General features: G+C 47.4%; 1 protein-coding gene across 1 annotated transcript in view; it reads left to right on the forward strand.

The window, feature by feature from the left end:
* The window catches only part of LOC143933606 (B-cell receptor CD22-like), a 58,643-nt gene that overhangs the window by 20,048 nt on the left and 18,423 nt on the right, over positions 1–20,172 (forward strand). Inside the window, exons 5-7 of the mRNA XM_077456552.1 lie at positions 1,947–2,210; positions 10,473–10,572; positions 13,683–13,761. Coding sequence (XP_077312678.1) covers positions 1,947–2,210; positions 10,473–10,572; positions 13,683–13,761 — 443 coding nt within the window. The remainder of the gene's footprint in view (positions 1–1,946; positions 2,211–10,472; positions 10,573–13,682; positions 13,762–20,172) is intronic.

Raw genomic sequence — 20,172 nt, forward strand, 5'->3', positions numbered from 1 at the left:
TGTGTAAAGGCAGGTGTCCCAAACCTCAACCCGATAGAACACCTTTGGGATGAATTTGAGCGTAGACTGCAATGGCCTTCTCGTCCAGATCAGTGCCTGACCTCACAAACCCTTAAGCCTCCTACACACGATCGGACTTTCCGACGTGAAATGTTCGATGTCAGGCTGTTGGCAGTAAATCCGTCCTGTGTACGCTCCATTAGACAATTGTTGTCGGATTTTCCGCAGACAAATGTTGGATGGCAGCTTTTCAAATTTTCCATGGACAAATGTCTGTTGTCTGATTTTTTCCGATCGTGTATACACAAGTCAGTCAGACAAACGTCCAAAGTACAAACACGCATGCTCAGAAGTAAGTACGAGACGGAAATGGTCGTTCATAATGGAGAATTAACATTCGGGACGTGACAAATCATAAAATCTGGAAATGCAGCGCACAATTCTCTTCTTCTGTAATGGGATAATAATGAAGCTGCTTTTCTGGTGATACTGATGGAGTTATTGCAAAAGGAATTTTCAAAGGCTTTTTTTTTTTTCTAGTGATATCAAGAATAATATTATGTTTTTTTTTTTTTTTATTTGGGCAAATTACCACAACACCATTATCCCGTAGTTTTTAAGATCAAAGATACAACTATGTTGGTGTCCCTTGTTAATTTTACATTGTATTTTTTAAAATGTAACTGCCTACTCCCAAACTGTCATTTGAAGTAAAACACAAAGCCAAGTATTATTCTACACAATTTTTTTATTGTGCATTAAAGAGGAAGTAAAGGGAAAAAAAAACATAAAAACACACCCTGCAAGGCAAAGGCATAATGAGCTAGTAAGCATAGCATACTAGCTCATTATGAATAACTTACCTGGAGAACGAAGCCCCCGAAGCGGTCCTCCGTCTTCCTCTTCGCCGCTGCCATGTATCCCGAGCGATGTCCAGGTCTCATCACAGTGATGTCACTCCCACGCATGCGCACGGGAGCCGACACTCACGACATATCGCCGCGATCTGCGGCCTGCCCCAGTGCGCCTGCGATAGCTGTCTTCGGGTAAATATCTCCTAAACCGTTTAGGAGATATTTCTTGGACCTACAGGTAAGTCTTAATCTAGGCTTACCTGTAGGTCAAAGTGGGTTGTAAGGGTTTACAACCACTTTAAAGAAAGAAAAGAAATAAAATTAGACATGCTATCTGCCAATAGAACTTAACCAAAAAGTGCATTCTATGCATCCAAAAATATAGAAAATATACCAAATCAATTCATTATTATTCAACCAAAAAAAAAAATGTCAAAGCAATAACTCCAAGGCCAATAATAAATAACATGTTATCTCCTCCGATTCCGCAACACGTCTGGTTGACGAACGGCCGTTCAGAAACAAACTGAAAAGCACGAAATGAAAAGCGCGGACTGAAAAGCGCGAATCAACACTCACCAAACTTCTACTAGCAGAAGGAGCCCAAAGGGTGGCGCTAAAGAGCTGAAAAACAAGGTAGTACAGCACTACGTTCGTAATTGTTGGGCAACATTTGTGTGACCGTGTGTATGCAAGACAAGTTTGAGCCAACGCCCTTCGGACAAAATTCCACGGTTTTGTTGGTGAACATTCCGATCGTGTGTGCAGGGCATTAGGTTTTAAATATGCAAATTTCACTACAATAACGACTGGCCACCTTGCAAAGAAACTCCTGTGTTCAAGGTCCCGGTCTTCCAGTTGTGCTTCTGAGGTATCCCTCTGTCACAAGGGCTCCTGGGTGAGAAGCCAAGCAGTTGTGCCTCCACACATTGCACAGGCATGGTCCACTCTTGTCACAACAAAGGTTAAAAAACACAAGAAACCTGCAATTCATAAAAAGGAAATCGTTTTATTATACACAGTGCTTGAGAAAACATCTAGGTAGGTTTAAATCTGCTCTAATATAATCAGCTTCTACTTGGTTTTCTCTAGATCCTCCAAAACTGGTGTCCGTCCAAAGCACCCATGAGACCGGCCATGTGAAGAAAGGTGACAAGTTTGCACTGGTTTGCCAGGGTTATGGAAACCCAAATATTACCAATTATACCTGGTACAAGAACAATCAGACCATCCTCTTCGGACACGCGCTTGAAGTCCTTCGCATCGATGGAATGAAGGAAGACACATCCGGACAGTATTATTGCATGGCCAGTAACGATATCGGGGAGACCAAATCTGAGCCAATCACAGTGATTTGTAAGCATAATGGGTGGGGGGGGGGATTTATGATCGCATTAACAACTATTTCGACTACGGCGTAGACGCACTCTGCTGTTCGTTTACACCGGACCGCCATCCGATTGTCCTAGACGGAGGAGGATGAATCCCAAATTAGGTCCAACTACCTCCGATCCACCTAGACAGAAGAGGATGGATCCCCTTCCATTTCTTTTAATGGACCAAATCGGATTGGAGGTAGGCAGGTGTAAACGGGCACAAGTCTGTTTACCAAGGGGTCTCAAACTGGAGGCCCCCCAGCTGTTTTGCAAAACTACAAGTCCCATGAGGGCATTGCAAGGTTGACATTCACAACCATGACTTCTACAGGCAGAGGCATTGTGGAACTTGTGGTTTCGCAACAGCTGGAGGGCCACCAGTTTGAGACCCTTGGTTTATACCCACCGGTCCATAGGGGTGAATGGAGGGTCGGGCCTCATCGGACCCTTCATGTGAATAGAGCATAATTTGCGAGGGGTTTCCAAATGAGAAAAAAAATAGCCTAATAACTACAGCCGTAGACCTCCTTCTTGCAAATGAAGTCCCTGCTAATCAAACCCAAATGTTAGAAGTGTCCCCGAGCCTCTGAGTACTTCTTACTGTTGCACAAAGCTAACAGAGTCACTTGATGGTCATGGGTGGGTGATTGTATGGGCAAAATTGAAGAAATACCTTCCAGTTGGTTTTGCCCAATGATGGATGGTGGTGGTGGACCCTCTTTGGGGCTTGGGCTGCTACATTTCCGATGCAGCCTTATGGTAATTTCAGCAAGAGGACTTGGGTAGGATAGAAGGGGCGCCCAGTGTCCAAAAAACTGCAACTTTTATGTAGACGTTTATTAAAAGTGTAAACATATGCATCAAGCCAACGCGTTTCAAACTGACTCCATTCTGCCATCCAAAACCTCATAATCAATATATAATTTTAGGAATCATTCCCATCCAATAGCATGCAGCAACAGCCCTGAAGAAGGGGAAGTCCATTCCCCTGAAATACGTTGGCTTCATGTACATGTGTACACTTTTAACCACTTGACCTCCGAAAGATTTACCCCCCTTAACCATTTGCTGACCATCCCATAGCAATTTTTACTGCTGCAGGGCGGCCACGCTGCGCAGAATCACATCTATATATATGATCCTGCACTTTCAGGTATCAGGCATGAGTGCATGCCGCCGGCAGGAGCTGATCAGTGGGTCCCATGGACCCAATGTCCTCCGGTACCCACTGATTGTTCAGTACATAGGCAGAACTTTAACTAACACTAAGTACCTATGTAAACAAAGCAGATCACCATTCTTTCCGTAAGGAAGGCATTGATCCTGTGTTCCTGCAAAGTAGAGACACGGATCTATGCCCTCCTCTAGTCAAAGCACCTCCCACACAGTACTAAAACCCTAGCTAGGCACACAGTTAACCCTTTAATCGCCCCTGATGTTAACCCCTTCCCAGCCAGTGTCATTAGTACAGTAACAGTGCATATTAATTATATTGATTACTGTATTAGTGTCACTGGTCCCCAAAAAAGTGTCAGTTAGTGTCAAATTTGTGCGCCCCAATATCACAGTCCCGCTATAAGTCACTGATTGCCGCCATTACTAAAGAAAATAAATAAATATAAATTCCATAAATTTATACCATAGTTTGTATCCGCTATAATCTTTGTGCAAACCAATCACTATACCCCTTAAAAAAAAAAAATGTTACCAAAAATATGTAGCAGAATACATATTGGTCCAAATTGATGAAGAAATTAGATTTTTTTAAAAATTTTATTGGATATGTTTTATAGCATAATGTACGAAATATTGTTTTGTTTTTCAAAATTGTCGTTTTTATTTTTTGTTTATAGTGCAAAAAATAAAAGCCTCAGAGGTGATCAAATACCACAGGAAGAAAGCTCAATTTGTGGGGGGAAAAAAAGGACATACATTTTATTTGGGTACAGCGTCATACCACAGCGCAATTGTCAATTAACCACTTGTCGACCAGCTGCCGCAGTTTTACTGCGGCAGAATGGCACGGCTGGGGGAAACGACGTTATGTTACGTCGCTTTGCCCTCTGGCCACTAGGGGCACACACATGCGCCGCCGGAGCCGCACGCTCCCGCTGCTCGCCCCCGGAGTCGAGTGCGAGTGCCTGCCGGTCATGATCACTGCCGGGCTCCCGCGATCGCTGGTGGCACACAGAGTATGAACAGCGATCTGTCATCTCCCCTACACACCTATTTTGTAGACGCTATAACTTTTGCGCAAACCAATCAATATACGCTTATTGCGATTTTTTTTGATTTTTTTTACCAAAAATATGTAGAAGAATATATATCGGCCTAAACTGAGGAAAAATTCGTTTTTTATATATTTTTGGGGGAATGTTTATTATAGCAAAAAGTAAAAAAAATATATTTTTTTTTTTTCAAAATTGTCGCTTTTTTTGTTTATAGTGCACACAATAAAAACCGCAGAGGTGATCAAATACCATCAAAATTTGTGGGGAAAAAAAGGACGTCAATTTTGTTTTTGTGTAGATGGTTAGTGCAATTTTTTTTTACCAAAAATATGTAGAAGAATACGTATCGGCCTAAACTGAGGAAAAAAAAAAAATGGTGTCAAAAATGTCCGATGTGTCCACCATAATTTCGCAGTCCTGATAAAAATCTCAGATCACCGCCATTACTAAAGAAAAAAAAAAAAAAGAAAAAAAAAATGCCATAGAACTATCCCCTATTTTGTAGACGCTATAACTTTTGCGCAAACCAATCAATATACCCTTATTGCGTTTTTTTTACCAAAAATATGTAGAAGAATACGTATCGGCCTAAACTGATGAAAAAAATAGTTTTTTATATATTTTGTGGGGATATTTATTATAGCAAAAAGTAAAAAATAATGCGTTTTTTTCAAAATTGTCTACATTTTTTTGTTCATTGCCTAAAAAATAAAAACCGCAGAGGTGATCAAATACCACCAAAAGAAAGCTCTATTTGTGGGGTAAAAAGGACGTCAATTTTGTTTGGGAGCCACGTCGCACGACCGCGCAATTGTCAGTTAAAGCAATGCAGTGCCGAATCGCAAAAAGTGCTCTGGTCAGGAAGGGGGATAAAATCTTCCGGGGGGCTGAAGTGGGTACAGTAACGCAGGGTAAATCTTCTGGAGCTGAAGTGGTTAAGAATGTAATTGAGCTCCTCTTCTTGTTGTGTCCCTCGGTGTCTTTATATTCCTTCCTTGGCATACTTCACCCTTCTTCAAAATGTTCAACATCTGGTGTCATGTCAAATAGTGTCCCCCGTCGGATAGTGTCCGCTGTGTACTGCGCATGCGCAGTACACGTGACAAGCAGATTCCGAAAATATCCGAAGATGAACGGCGCCTGCGCCGTGAGTCCAGGTTCAAGCCCCACCATCCAAGTAAGAATTAAAAAGAGGCGAGCGAAGCGAGGCTGTGCCCGAAGAGTGGCAAGCGAAGCGAGGCCGTGACCCAAGCGCGGCGAGCGAAGTGTGCCAAGCGAAGCGAGCCCGCGAGGGGCCGTCCACTTGGATGTTGGGGCTTGCACCTCGAATCACGGCACAGGCGCCATTCATCTTCGGAGATTTTGCAAATCTCCTTGTGCTCCGTACTGTGCAAGCGCTGCGCCTGCGCAGTACACAGCACAGCGGACACTATCCGATAGGCGGATATTTTTGGACAGAACACCGGCTTCTTCCAGCTTTGTCTGAATGCTCCTATCCCCTCTGATACATGTGATTCTATAGAACTGTCACACTATTTCCATTTGAAGTCCCATCTGTATTCATTGGTCTCCCTCTAGTGGACGGCTCTGATATCAACTCTATTTAAAAAAAATGAAATGCTTATCAGTGCTGGAGGAATGAATTGTCGCAACAGCCGTAGCAATTTCATATGATTGCTGCAAGAGAATGTTTTTGTGTCACAAACGTTTTAAATGTGACTGATTCTGGGATAGGAGAAGTATATAAGTCACATATTGCCATTCGATTTCACGCTGCGACTGAACCAATGGTCGCAATGAATGCGACAATATTGCTAAATGCCCCCCCCCCATTGTTCCAAAATGAAATCCCTAGTTCTAGGGTGCTAACCCTCCCTCACACTACCCACATTGAATACTACTGTATATATTAAAGTGAATCTGTGGCATAATGGTGCCAGGTATATAATTCAGGGCAGGGGTGCTTCCCATGCCAGGTTTCTTGCAATGGGCAGACTTGCTGGCCAATAGGAAGGGAGGACGTGGACCAGTAGTTGACCAGGAACTTCTGTTGTCAATTACCGAGCCTTTTGCAGCAACCTACCTGAAGATGTTTGCTTAGTGGGACCTTGACCCAGGGGCGGACTGACAACTCATGGGGCCCCCGGGCAATAGGAGATTATGGGGCTCCCAGGCAATGAGAGATTATGGGGCCACACAGTATATACACACACACACAGTATACAATCACACAGTATACACATACATGTACACACAGTATACACAGACATGTTTCTATTGGCTGAGAAGGTACTGGAGAGGTGGGGTAGCTATAATCTCAGGATTTTTAGACCAAAACGATGTCGGTAAGGGACATTTCAGAGACAAATGTAAAAAAAACACAGATTTTTACATACTATCCCTGGTTTTACTGAGGCTGGCAACCCTGATGGGGCCCCCTAGTGGCCTGGGGCCCTCGGGCAGTGCCCGAGTGGCCAAATGGTCAGTCCGCCCCTGCCTTGACCCAATATACTGAGCCTCAGAATTGATGGGGGAAGCCCTTCCGCAGAGCCGTTGTGTTCTATGACAGAGCTTTTACATGCTGTTGCTATAGCGATTTTAGCCGCTAAGAACATAAAATAAATTAGGGCCTGGGTATGCCGAGGGATATTTTCAACAAGCTTATTTACTAAGGCTACACTTACTTCTTTAAGCACTTAAGGACCGCCTCACGCCGATATACGTCAACTGAATGGCACGGCTGGGCACAATCACATACCGGTACGTTGCCCTTTAAGTGCCCAGCCGTGGGTCGAAACCCAGTCCTGAGCTAAATAACGTCATCACGTTCTGAACGATCTGATTTTCTGACAACTTCGTCCGACCGTGCGTATACAACAGTTTCGGGGAAAATCCGTCGGACAAAATCCGATGGATTTGGTTGTCGGAATGTCCGACCGTGTGTACAAGGGCTTATAGGGAACGACGATCAGTGATGTCACATGTCAAGCCACGCCCCCCTACAGTAAAAAAAACACACATTAGGTCGCATTTAACCCCCCCCCAACACTGCCCCCTAGTGTTAAGCCCTTCACTGCCAGCGACATTTTTACAGTAATTAATGCATTTTTAATCGCACTGATCGCTGTATTAATGATAATGGTCCCAAAAATGTGTCAAAATTGTCCGACGTGTCCGCCATAATGTCGCAGTCACAATAAAAATTGCAGATCACCGCCATTACTAGTAAAAAAAAAACGTAATAAAAATGCCATAAATCTTTCCCCTATTTTGTAGATGCTATGACTTTTGCGCAAACCAATCAATAATCGCTTATTGCGATTTTTTTACCAAGAATATGTAGAAGAATACGTATCAGCCTAAACTGAGGAAAAACATTTTTTTTATATATTTTTGGGGAGATATTTATTATAGCAAAAAGTAAAAAATATTGAATTTTTTTCAAAATTGGCGCTCTATTTTTGTTTATAGCACAAAAAATAAAAACCACAGAGGTGATCACAAACCACCAAGAGAAAGCTCTATTTGCGGGGAAAAAAATACGCCAATTTTGTTTGGGAGCCACGTCGCACGACCGAGCAATTGCCAGTTAAAGCGACACAGTGCCGAATCGCAAAAAGGGGCCTGGTCCTTTAGCTGCAAAATTGCCGCCCACGCTATAGCCGAAAGACAGCTACAGCGTGGGTCTTACTTGCCGGGAGGTCGTCCATGGACGTCCTCCCGAGCATGCGCTGTCTGCGTGTCCCTGCGGGTCGCACGCGGGGCGCTCTGTGATCAGCCGAGTCTATGAGACTCGGCTGATCACATATCCGAGTAAGGGGTCGATCCCGGCCCCTTACCATGTGATCAGCTGTCAGCCAATGATGGCTGGTCAGGTGATGTAAACAGAAGCTCGGTAATCTGTATTTTTTTTCCCTCACTATCACCAGCTTCTGTCAGAGGGACATCAATCCCTCACACAGAAAGCCACGGCTGTATTTTCTGTGCCTACCAGAGTCAGCTGCCAGTGCCCACTGTGCCACCAACCAGGGCCAACTATCAGTACCCACAGTGCCACCCATCAATGCTCATCAGTTCTGCCAATCAATGCCCATCAGTGTCTCATAACCAGTGCCACAGATCAGTGCTGCCTATAAGTGTAACCTACCAGTGCCTACCAGTGCCCATCAGTGCCACCCATCAGTGATCATCAGTGCCACCTACCAGTGCTGCTTATCAGTGCCACCTATCAGTGCCCTTCAGTGCCACCCATCAGTGCCAACCATCAGTGCCACCTCCTAGTGCCACCTATCAGTGCCGCCTCATCAGTGCTTATCAGCACAGCCTATCAGTGCCCATCAGTGAAGGAGGAAAATTACTTGTTTTCCAAATTTTATAACAAACTATAAAACTGCTCTGTTTTGTTTTTTTCCAAATTTTCGGTCCTTTTTTGTTTTATTTAGCAAAAAATAAAAAACCCAGCAGCAATTAAATATCACCATAAGAAAGCTCTATCTGTGTGAAAAAAAATTATAAAAATGTAATTTGGGTAAACTGTAGCATGACCGCGCAATTGTTATTCAAAGAGCGTCAGCGCTGAAAGCTGAAAATTAGTCTGGGCAGGGGGGTTTAAGTGCCCGGTAAGAAAGTGGTTAAGTACAAAGAATTACCGCTCTAAGGTAATGACTTCTCCAAAAACAGCTGTCTGCACAATCCCACAGGGTGCTGGCTCTGTTTGCAACAGGAACTGAAGTAGAAAAGATGTAGCTGGATAGCCGCACTCCAAATTATTCCACTTTATTTCAAAAATGTAATTAAAATCATAGCATCTAGGCTGGTAAACAGACTAACTGCACAGCCGCAGTTGTTAAGTGGTTAAGTATATTGACCATCGTGACTGAGAAAATAAGTGAGTGAACCCTTATCCGAAAACGGCGAACCTTAGGGCACACCCCCCACATATGTAATGATGTGCCCACAGTCCCTGGGGCATACGACTGAGGTGCCTGGATACATTTTTGACAAACGCTCCGGTGCCAAGTACCACCTGGCATCAGGGCCGGGACAAAGGGTGGGCAGGAGGACGGCTACCCCTGGCACAATGGTTTATTGCAGGGGTAGGGGGCACCCTGACCCTAACCCTAAGGGAAAGGGGGGCGCAGTTTGGCATCTTTGCCCTGAGCGCTGGATGACCTTGTCCCGGCACTGCCTGGCGTGGACTTTATATCCTGCTTCTATCAAGGCTACATTCAGAATGCCTTTATGAAACCACATGCTCCATATACGCCAGTCTTCCGCCTCAGGGGTTATGGACGGATCCCTTTCCCATACCACCTGATAGGATAATCTATCATTAGTGGTGATGGGCAGTTGATATAATAGCGAGATGTTCCCCCCACAGAGCAGCATCAGGCATGCACCAAACACACTACGGACTGCCACATCAGAGCTGACTTTCTGTAGGGATTGGAGAAAGTGATACATTTGGTGCACCTGGAAGCTCTCAGCGGGGGGGTGGGGGGAATTCCCAGGCTTCCCGTAAAATATGAGGAGGGGGGTATGCCTCTGAGATCAAAATAATCACCTATATGGTACATTCCCTTATTCAGCCACCAACCATACCTGCCAGGTTGCATACCCGGTGGAAACAGGGGGTTGCGGAAAAAGGGAGCTACTTGGATATGCGATGAACGCAAAGGCCATCTCCTGCAGCTTGAGTCCAATACCTGTAGGGATTGGGAGAGTATAGCCCTGCGATATTTCGGGGAGGAACCCAAAGGACGAGATCCATTGCAACTGGGAAACTTGCTTGGGCCTCTATGGCAACCCAATCTGGTTGGTAATGTTTGCTATGGAGTTGGACTAGTTGAGCAAGCTGTAACCTGCCATCTTTTTATTGCCATCTAGATCAATATTCTACAGATTTCCACTCACATCAGATTTAGTTTTGATCGTTGTCCCACTAATAATAATAACCAGAATGTGTCGGTTTTGGTCAAATGTGCATTAAAGCTCAGTTTCTCTTTACTTAGGTGTGGACTGTGAGTCTTTACACATCAAAGCAGTGGTAGCAGCAGTTGTTATGGTGGTATTGCTCATAATACTTGCAGTAGGCATTGTGATATGGTATAGGTAAGTACTATGGTATGATAAATTACTATTGTAATATTTCAAACTAGAGTAAATGGTTCACCCAACTGCAACCTCAGCAGCATAATACCTATGCCTACCTCATAACATTCTAAACAGTGGCAGCCCGTCCATAGGGGGCACCAAAAGGAAAGAAAATAATTTCCTTTAAGTGTACTGTGTTCGGGTGCCGGATCACGAGATTGCAGACGAGGCGCTTCTTTTTCAGGATTTTTACCTGCTCTGTGGCGCATTCCATCGCGCCGAATAACTTCCGCCCGTAGTATTACTACAGGCGGGTGCTTGAGGGAAACTGAAAGTGATGTCTGAAGCTCCGTGGAATGCAGATGAGGCAGGAGAGGAGACGCAAGAAGGACCCCGCTCGTCACCGTCACCCGATGCCCCACAGACACAGGGTAAGGGTCGGGCAGCATAGAAACTCACTGAAAACTGAGCATGTGCAGAGCTGCCACCACTGCTCTGCGAAATTCCCAACTGCATTGGGGACATGAACAAGAGGGGGAAATAGAGAGCATCAGGATCAACTATGTTTTTTTGCAGCATAAAGAAAACGAATATCATAGTGACCCAGTTAATATGAACCGCATGTAATATACCATTTATTGATTGTTTTTTATGATGTGGGTTTAGTGACACTTTAACGTTTACACCCACCTGTCTATAGGGATGAATGGACGTTCCGATAGGGTCCACCTGAAAAACTGGCAAGCGGACCTGATCGGAATGCCCATCTGAAAGGGGCCATAGAAACCACCACCACTAGATCAACGTGACAACCACTATTGATATTTTAACCACTTACGGACGGCCGCATGCTGATATAGGTTCTAAGTTTGAAGAGGAATATGGTTGTTATGGCAGCAGCTAGCTGCCATAACCCCGGTATCCTCTTCTTCCGCCAGCAGTCCGCTTTCCGATAAGAGTGGTCTCTAAAGCGGATTCGCCGCAAGATCACTTTTATCCACAGCGGGAGAGGCCCCTCCCCTCCCGTCACTCTCCGGTGCCCTCCGCCGGTTACCAGAGCCGAGGCAATCGGATCTTCACCCTTGCTGGGTATGGAGACGAGTGAGGGGAAGATGGCCCCCACCCATCTCCATAACAGTGCAGTCAACGTCACTTCCGCCCATAGCTCTTAAAGGGCTATTTATTGATTTTATTTTTTTTAAATGACAAAAAAAAATTAACTTTTTCTATTGCATTTTAGTGTAAATATAAGATCTGAGGTCTTTTTGGCCCCAGATCTCATATTTAGGAGGTCCTGTCATACTTTTTTCTATTACAAGGGATGTTTACATTCCTTGTAATAGAAACAAAAGTGACACTTTTTTTTTTAACTGTGTAAAAAAATTTAATAAAAGGTAAAATAAAGAAAAAGAAAAAGAAAAAAAATGCGCCCCGTCCTGCCGAGCTCGCGTGAAGAGCGCATGTGTGTGTAGCGTGATCAGTAGTGCGAGAGCAATAATTCTAGCCCTAGTCCTCCTCTGTAACTCAAAACATGAAAGCTTTTTAACGTCACCTATGGAGATTTTTAAGGGTAAAAGTTTGTCGCCATTTCATGAGGGGCAATTTTGAAGTGTGACATGTTGGGTATCAATTTTCTCGGCGTAACAATATCTTTTACAATATAAAAAAAAATTGGGCTAACTTTACTGTTGTCTTAATTTTTAATTCAAAAAAGTGTATTTACGCAAATACGCTGTGACAGAAAATATTGTAACGACCGCCATTTTATTCTCTAGTGTGTTCGAAAAAAAAATGTATAAAGTTTGGGGGTTCTAAGTAATTTTCTAGCAAAAAAAAATTTTTTAACTTGTAAACAACAAATCTCAAAAAGAGGGTCGGTCCTTAAGTGGTTAAAACCTGAAGTCAGCAATGGCCCCCATGCTTCCTCATTAATGGCTTCCTTTCAACCAAACTTGTATTTTACTCATCAATCCATGAAGAAAATTATCTGGCAACCCAGTACATTCCAAGTTTCCGAATACTTTATTGGGCTACATTTAAAAGAGGCAGCTAACATGTTTCAGCCATGCAGCCTTCTTCAAAGCATCTTTGAAGAAGGCTGCATGGTTGAAACATGTTAGCTCTTTGAAGAAGGCTACATGGCTGAAACATGTTAGCTCTTTAAAGAAGTCTGCATGGCTGAAACATGTTAGCTCTTTGAAGAAGGCTGCATGGCTGAAACATGTTCGCTCTTTGAAGAAGGCTGCATGGCTGAAACATGTTAGCTCTTTGAAGAAGGCTGCATGGCTCAAACATGTTAGCTGCCTCTTTTAAATGTAGCCTAATAAAGTATTCGGAATTTGCACTGTACCGGGTTGCCAGATAATTCTCTTCATAGATTGATGACCTTCGGAGTACACACTCCAGCCATGAGCACCGGCCCTCAGAAATTTATGTGGAAACAAACCAGTTGAGCGTGGGTAACGTTTTTTCAGTCTATTTTACCCATGCAAGTCAAGGCAGCAGGTTAACTTTGATGCCCTCACTCCCTGCAGCACAAACTCACCTTTCCTTTTCCCTCCTGCTGCTCTGTTCAGCTGTTTGGAGGTACTTCCAGGTATGATAGAGCCTTGTTACAGTGCAGGGCCAATCACTGAGCACTAGTGATGTCACATGGGGGGAGGACCCGCAGCTCAGTGTGAGCTATGACATCGGCAACTCACAGTCACTTCTACACCTTTTTGAGGGATCAAAGGAAAGTTGACTATGTCAGTGTTTCTCAACTCCAGTCCTCAAAGCACCCCAACAAGTCATGTTTTCAGGATTTCCCTCAGATGAAACAACTGTAGTAATTACTAAGGCAGTGGAACTGATCAAATCACCTGTGCAAAATAATGGAAAGCCTGAAAACATGACCTGTTGGGGCGCCTTGAGGACTGGAGTTGAGAAACACTGGACTATGTGATGTGATGCTGTGAAGGGAATTACGCTGCACTTGTTACTTTCTTCTACATGGGCAATGCACCCCACCAGTGCAGTAACCAATTATGTCCCAACCCAAGCCATGCTAACCAGTTTGGCGCACAGTTTGCACAAGATTAGCACTTATCTGTATTATATTGAATGCAAAATCTCATTTCTTTTCACAGCAGAAAAAGAGCTTCAAGGCCACCAAATCCTGCAACTGAAGAAGCCCCCAGATGCACCAATGTTTATATGAATGTTATGGTCAGCATTTGTGTTTTAAATAATTATGACTGTTTTTGCAGTTTTTGTTTTACATTTTTGGCATAATTTGCTAGTATGCATTGCATACTAGCACATTATGAAATACAGTACTTGTGAATCAACCATGGTGTCTCAGAGGTGATGACTAGTGATGGACGAACTTCCGACGGGACGTTTCGCGAACGCGAAACGCGAACGGACACAAACGTTCGCGAAAACGACCGTTCGCCGCGGGCTCCATTGACTTCAATGGGAGGCGAATTTCGCAAACCTTTAGGTCGAATTTGCGGCCACGGGGTAATTATTAGGGGGTAGCACGTAGTCCCACCACCTGGACAATAGCATAATACATGTATGAGGTGAATTTGGGATCGATAACTACAAGCATTTTTTTTTTATTTGGGAAATTGTTCTGACAATTCAGGACTATGGAGCTAATGAAGGCAATGGAGGAGAGGGAAGGTCAGGGACCAGGGTAGGCAAACAAGAGGGTGCAGGAGATACAGAGCACTGACAGCAGCACCGTAATACAGAGCACTGACATCAGCACCGTGACATACAGCGCTGACAGCAGCTCCGTGACATACAGCGCTGACAGCAGCTCCGTGACATACAGCGCTGACAGCAGCTCCGTGACATACAGCGCTGACAGCAGCTCCGTGACATACAGCGCTGACAGCAGCTCCGTGACATACAGCGCTGACAGCAGCACCGTGACATACAGCGCTGACAGCAGCTCCGTGACATACAGCGCTGACAGCAGCTCCGTGACATACAGCGCTGACAGCAGCTCCGTGACATACAGCACTGACAGCAGCTCCGTGACATACAGCGCTGACAGCAGCTCCGTGACATACAGCGCTGACAGCAGCACCGTGACATACAGCGCTGACAGCAGCTCCGTGACATACAGCGCTGACAGCAGCTCCGTGACATACAGCGCTGACAGCAGCTCCGTGACATACAGCGCTGACAGCAGCTCCGTGACATACAGCGCTGACAGCAGCTCCGTGACATACAGCGCTGACAGCAGCACCGTGACATACAGCGCTGACAGCAGCTCCGTGACATACAGCGCTGACAGCAGCTCCGTGACATACAGCGCTGACAGCAGCTCCGTGACATACAGCACTGACAGCAGCTCCGTGACATACAGCGCTGACAGCAGCTCCGTGACATACAGCGCTGACAGCAGCACCGTGACATACAGCGCTGACAGCAGCTCCGTGACATACAGCGCTGACAGCAGCTCCGTGACATACAGCGCTGACAGCAGCTCCGTGACATACAGCGCTGACAGCAGCTCCGTGACATACAGCGCTGACAGCAGCTCCGTGACATACAGCGCTGACAGCAGCTCCGTGACATACAGCGCTGACAGCAGCTCCGTGACATACAGCGCTGACAGCAGCACCGTGACATACAGCGCTGACAGCAGCTCCGTGACATACAGCGCTGACAGCAGCTCCGTGACATACAGCGCTGACAGCAGCTCCGTGACATACAGCGCTGACAGCAGCTCCGTGACATACAGCGCTGACAGCAGCTCCGTGACATACAGCGCTGACAGCAGCTCCGTGACATACAGCGCTGACAGCAGCTCCGTGACATACAGCGCTGACATCAGCACCGTGACATACAGCGCTGACAGCAGCTCCGTGACATACAGCGCTGACAGCAGCTCCGTGACATACAGCGCTGACAGCAGCTCCGTGACATACAGCGCTGACAGCAGCTCCGTGACATACAGCGCTGACAGCAGCTCCGTGACATACAGCGCTGACAGCAGCACCGTGACATACAGCGCTGACAGCAGCTCCGTGACATACAGCGCTGACAGCAGCTCCGTGACATACAGCGCTGACAGCAGCTCCGTGACATACAGCACTGACAGCAGCTCCGTGACATACAGCGCTGACAGCAGCTCCGTGACATACAGCGCTGACAGCAGCACCGTGACATACAGCGCTGACAGCAGCTCCGTGACATACAGCGCTGACAGCAGCTCCGTGACATACAGCGCTGACAGCAGCTCCGTGACATACAGCGCTGACAGCAGCTCCGTGACATACAGCGCTGACAGCAGCTCCGTGACATACAGCGCTGACAGCAGCTCCGTGACATACAGCGCTGACAGCAGCTCCGTGACATACAGCGCTGACAGCAGCTCCGTGACATACAGCGCTGACAGCAGCTCCGTGACATACAGCGCTGACAGCAGCTCCGTGACATACAGCGCTGACAGCAGCTCCGTGACATACAGCGCTGACAGCAGCTCCGTGACATACAGCGCTGACATCAGCACCGTGACATACAGCGCTGACAGCAGCTCCGTGACATACAGCGCTGACAGCAGCTCCGTGACATACAGCGCTGACAGCAGCTCCGTGACATACAGCGCTGACAGCAGCTCCGTGACATACAGCGCTGACAGCAGCTCCGTGACATACAGCGCTGACAGCAGCACCGTGACATACAGCGCTGACAGCAGCTCCGTGACATACAGCGCTGACAGCAGCTCCGTGACATACAGCGCTGACAGCAGCTCCGTGACATACAGCACTGACAGCAGCTCCGTGACATACAGCGCTGACAGCAGCTCCGTGACATACAGCGCTGACAGCAGCACCGTGACATACAGCGCTGACAGCAGCTCCGTGACATACAGCGCTGACAGCAGCTCCGTGACATACAGCGCTGACAGCAGCTCCGTGACATACAGCGCTGACAGCAGCTCCGTGACATACAGCGCTGACAGCAGCTCCGTGACATACAGCGCTGACAGCAGCTCCGTGACATACAGCGCTGACAGCAGCTCCGTGACATACAGCGCTGACAGCAGCTCCGTGACATACAGCGCTGACAGCAGCTCCGTGACATACAGCGCTGACAGCAGCTCCGTGACATACAGCGCTGACAGCAGCTCCGTGACATACAGCGCTGACAGCAGCTCCGTGACATACAGCGCTGACAGCAGCTCCGTGACATACAGCGCTGACAGCAGCTCCGTGACATACAGCGCTGACAGCAGCACCGTAAGCAGCCCCAGGAGGAAGTCAGCACAGCACAGGGATGGTGTGATCCCCTCATAATAAGAACCCCCAGGAGGAAGTCAGCACAGCACAGGGATGGTGGGAGCCCCTCATAATAAGAACACCCAGGAGGAAGTCAGCACAGCACAGGGATGGTGGGAACCCCTCATAATAAGCAGCCCCAGTAGAAATATGACACCGCTCAACCTCTTCAAAGAGGAGGGTAGGGGCATATAGTACGGTGTGCTTTTTTGGGTCAGGGAAGTGAGCCAAATGAATTAAGAAGGTCTGTGTGCTTGATTCCAAAAATTGTTTATAGACATATACATGGTCTACTGATCACATGTGTTGAATTCCTCCGAGATCCATGCCTCATTCATTTTTAGAAATGTGAGGTAGTTAACACTGTGGTGAGCTAGGCGAGTACGCTTATCGGTCACAATCCCCCCTGCTGCGCTGAACGTCCTTTCGGACAGGACACTGGATGAGGGGCAAGCCAACAGTTCGATTGCAAATTGGGCAAGCTCTGGCCAGAGGTCAAGCCTGCCCACCCAGTAGTCTAGGGGTTCATCACTCCTCAGAGCGTCCACATCGGCCGTTAACCCAATGTAGTCGGACACCTGACGGTCTAGGCGTTCCCTGATGCTGGATCCGGATGACACCTGTCGATGGGTCGGCTGAAAGAATGACCTCATATCCGAAGTCACCAACACATCTTCAAACCGGCCTCTTCTTGCAGGCGCTGTTGGATTGGTACCCGCAAATCCTTCTCTGGGAGTGGGAATTGCTCCTCTGCCAGCGCACGCAAAAGCAGAATGCAGCATTTCTCGAAGCAAGGCCTGGAAGTGCTGCATTCTGACAGCCCTCTGCGACGGCGGTAACATTTCCGCCATTTTGTGTTTGTACCGGGGGTCTAAGTACGTTGCCACCCAGTACTGGTCCTTGACCCTCATGCTTTTTATACGGGGGTCCCTATTAAAACACTGGAGCATGAAGGCCCCCATTTGCACTAAAGTGGAAGCGGTGTGGTGGCCTGGCTCCTGCTCATCATCCAGGATAATGTCGTCCTCTTCATTCTCCTCTCCCCATCCTCGCACAACAGGGATCCCAGAAAGGTTTAAAGCATGCTCTTCTTGCTCCTGCTCATCCGCCCCGGCACCATCCTCCTCTGACTCCTCATCAGACTCCTGTTGTTGACTTGTCTCAGATAGAGTAGCCCCCCCTGGGAATTCATCCAGCATTGCGACTTCCTCATCTTCCCGCTCCTGCTCCTCCACAGCCTGATCAATGACACGACGCAATGCACGCTCCAGAAAGAAGGCATAAGGTACCATGTCACTGATGGCGCCATGGCTGCGACTGACCAGTTTGGTGATCTCCTCAAATGGCCGCAGAAGTCTGCATGTGTCGCGCATGAGCAGCCACTGGCGCGGTGAAAAAAAACCCAGCTCCCCAGAACCGTTTCTTTCGCAGAGTTCATACAGGTAGACGTTAACTGCACGTTTCTGCTGGAGCAGCCTATCAAGCATATAGAAGGTTGAGTTCCATCGCGTCGGGCAATCGCAAATAAGACGTCTGACCGGCAGATGGTGTCGCCGCTGAATGTCAGCAAGGCGAGCCATGGCCGTGTAAGATCTTCTGAAATGGGCCGAGATTTTCCTTGCCTGCCGCAAGATGTCCTGGACCCCAGGGTATTTGACAAGGAATCGCTGCACGACCAAGTTTAAGACGTGTGCCATGCACGGCACGTGCGTGATTTTGCCCTGTTTCAATGCGCTAAGCAGATTGGCACCGTTGTCACACACCACTTTACCAACTGTCAAATTGAGCGGTGTTAGCCACTCATCTGCCTGTGAACGCAAAGCTGAAAGGAGTGCCGGGCCAGTGTGGCTCTTTGCTTCCAGGCACAACAGACGCAGCACGGCATGGCAACGTCTCACCTGGCATGTGGAATAGGTTCTGGGGAGCTTGGGCGGTGCAGTGGAAGAGACGCTAGCAGCGGAAAAGGAGGAGGCAGCTGAGGAGGAGAGGGAGGAGGATGGAGTAGGAGGAGGAGAAGAAGAGTCAGGCCTGCATGCAATCCGTGGCGGTAAAACCAAATCTACACGGGTGCCACGGGTTACATGCTTGACGGCCGTCAGAAGGTTCACCCAGTGGGCAGTAAAACTGATATACCTTCCCTGCCCGTGTTTGCTAGACCACGTGTCTGTGGTCAGATGTATCTTGGCACCGACACTGTGTGCCAGAGATACATTCACTTGCCGCTGAACATGGCCATATAGCTCTGGGATGCCCTTCTCTGAGAAATACTTCCTTCCTGGGACCTTCCATTGTGGTGTTCCAATGGCCACAAATTTGCGAAAGGCCTCCGAGTCCACCAGTTTATATGGCAGTAGTTGGCGGGCTATGAGTTCTGACAAGCCAGCCGCCAACCGTTGGGCAAGAGGGTTATCCGGCGTCATCATTTTTTTACGCTCAAACATTAGGCCCACGGAAGCCTGCCTTTTTGCAGAAAAATGTGAGCTTGGCGTGATGGAAGGTGGAGTGGAGGACAATTGTGAGGAGAGAGGAGAAGGAGAAGTAGAAGACGAGGCTGGACGGTGAGAGCCTGCAGTGTGGCTTTGTGTGTTCCGTTGCTCCCACTGGGCTCGGTGATGGCTGCTCATGTGCCTTCTTAAGGCGGTCGTCCCTAGGTGAGTATTGGGCTTACCGCGACTAACGCGTTGACTGCAAAGATTGCAGATGGCAACGCTATTGTCAGCAGCGGACACGTTAAAAAAAGCCCACACTGCGGAGCCATGTGCCGGTGTCCTGGGAGCGCCAGATGTGACCGTACATGGTCGATGACTCGCTCCTGATACATTTGCAGTCTGCTTTGTCCCTGCTGTGCAATGTAAGTCATTGCTGCTTCTCCTCCCTATCTGCTGGTCCATATCTCCCTCTGAACTCCCCTCCTCTTCCTCTCTTGTGGGCACCCACGTGACATCACTAGACACGTCATCATCAACGTCACCTTCCCCACCGCTATAAGTAGAGTAGGCAGCAACACCGGGGACCAACCTCCTCCTTGGGCTGATCTGGGTACTGGCGTCAGACTGCTGAGTAGCGCTTGTTGCTACCTCCTCTTCCTGATCCAATACCAAGAGTGGCTGCGCATCAGAAATGTCCTCTTGATATGGATCGGAAAATAATTCCAGTGACTCAAGCGGAAGGTATGTGGTGGTGGTGGTGGTGGTCGTGTTGTTGGTGGTAGTGTCTTTGGGGGTGCACATAGCAGAGAGTGAAGAAGAGGGTGCAGATCGAGAGGATGAGGAGGGTGCAGAAGAGTAAGGCTGAGCGAGCCACTCAACCAAGTCTGGTGCATCCTTTAAAGTAATTG

This window comes from Lithobates pipiens, unplaced genomic scaffold (genome assembly GCF_037356315.1).
Source record: "Lithobates pipiens isolate NorthernLeopardFrog02 unplaced genomic scaffold, aLitPip1_a1.2 Scaffold_27, whole genome shotgun sequence".
Taxonomy (NCBI): Eukaryota; Metazoa; Chordata; class Amphibia; order Anura; family Ranidae; genus Lithobates; species Lithobates pipiens.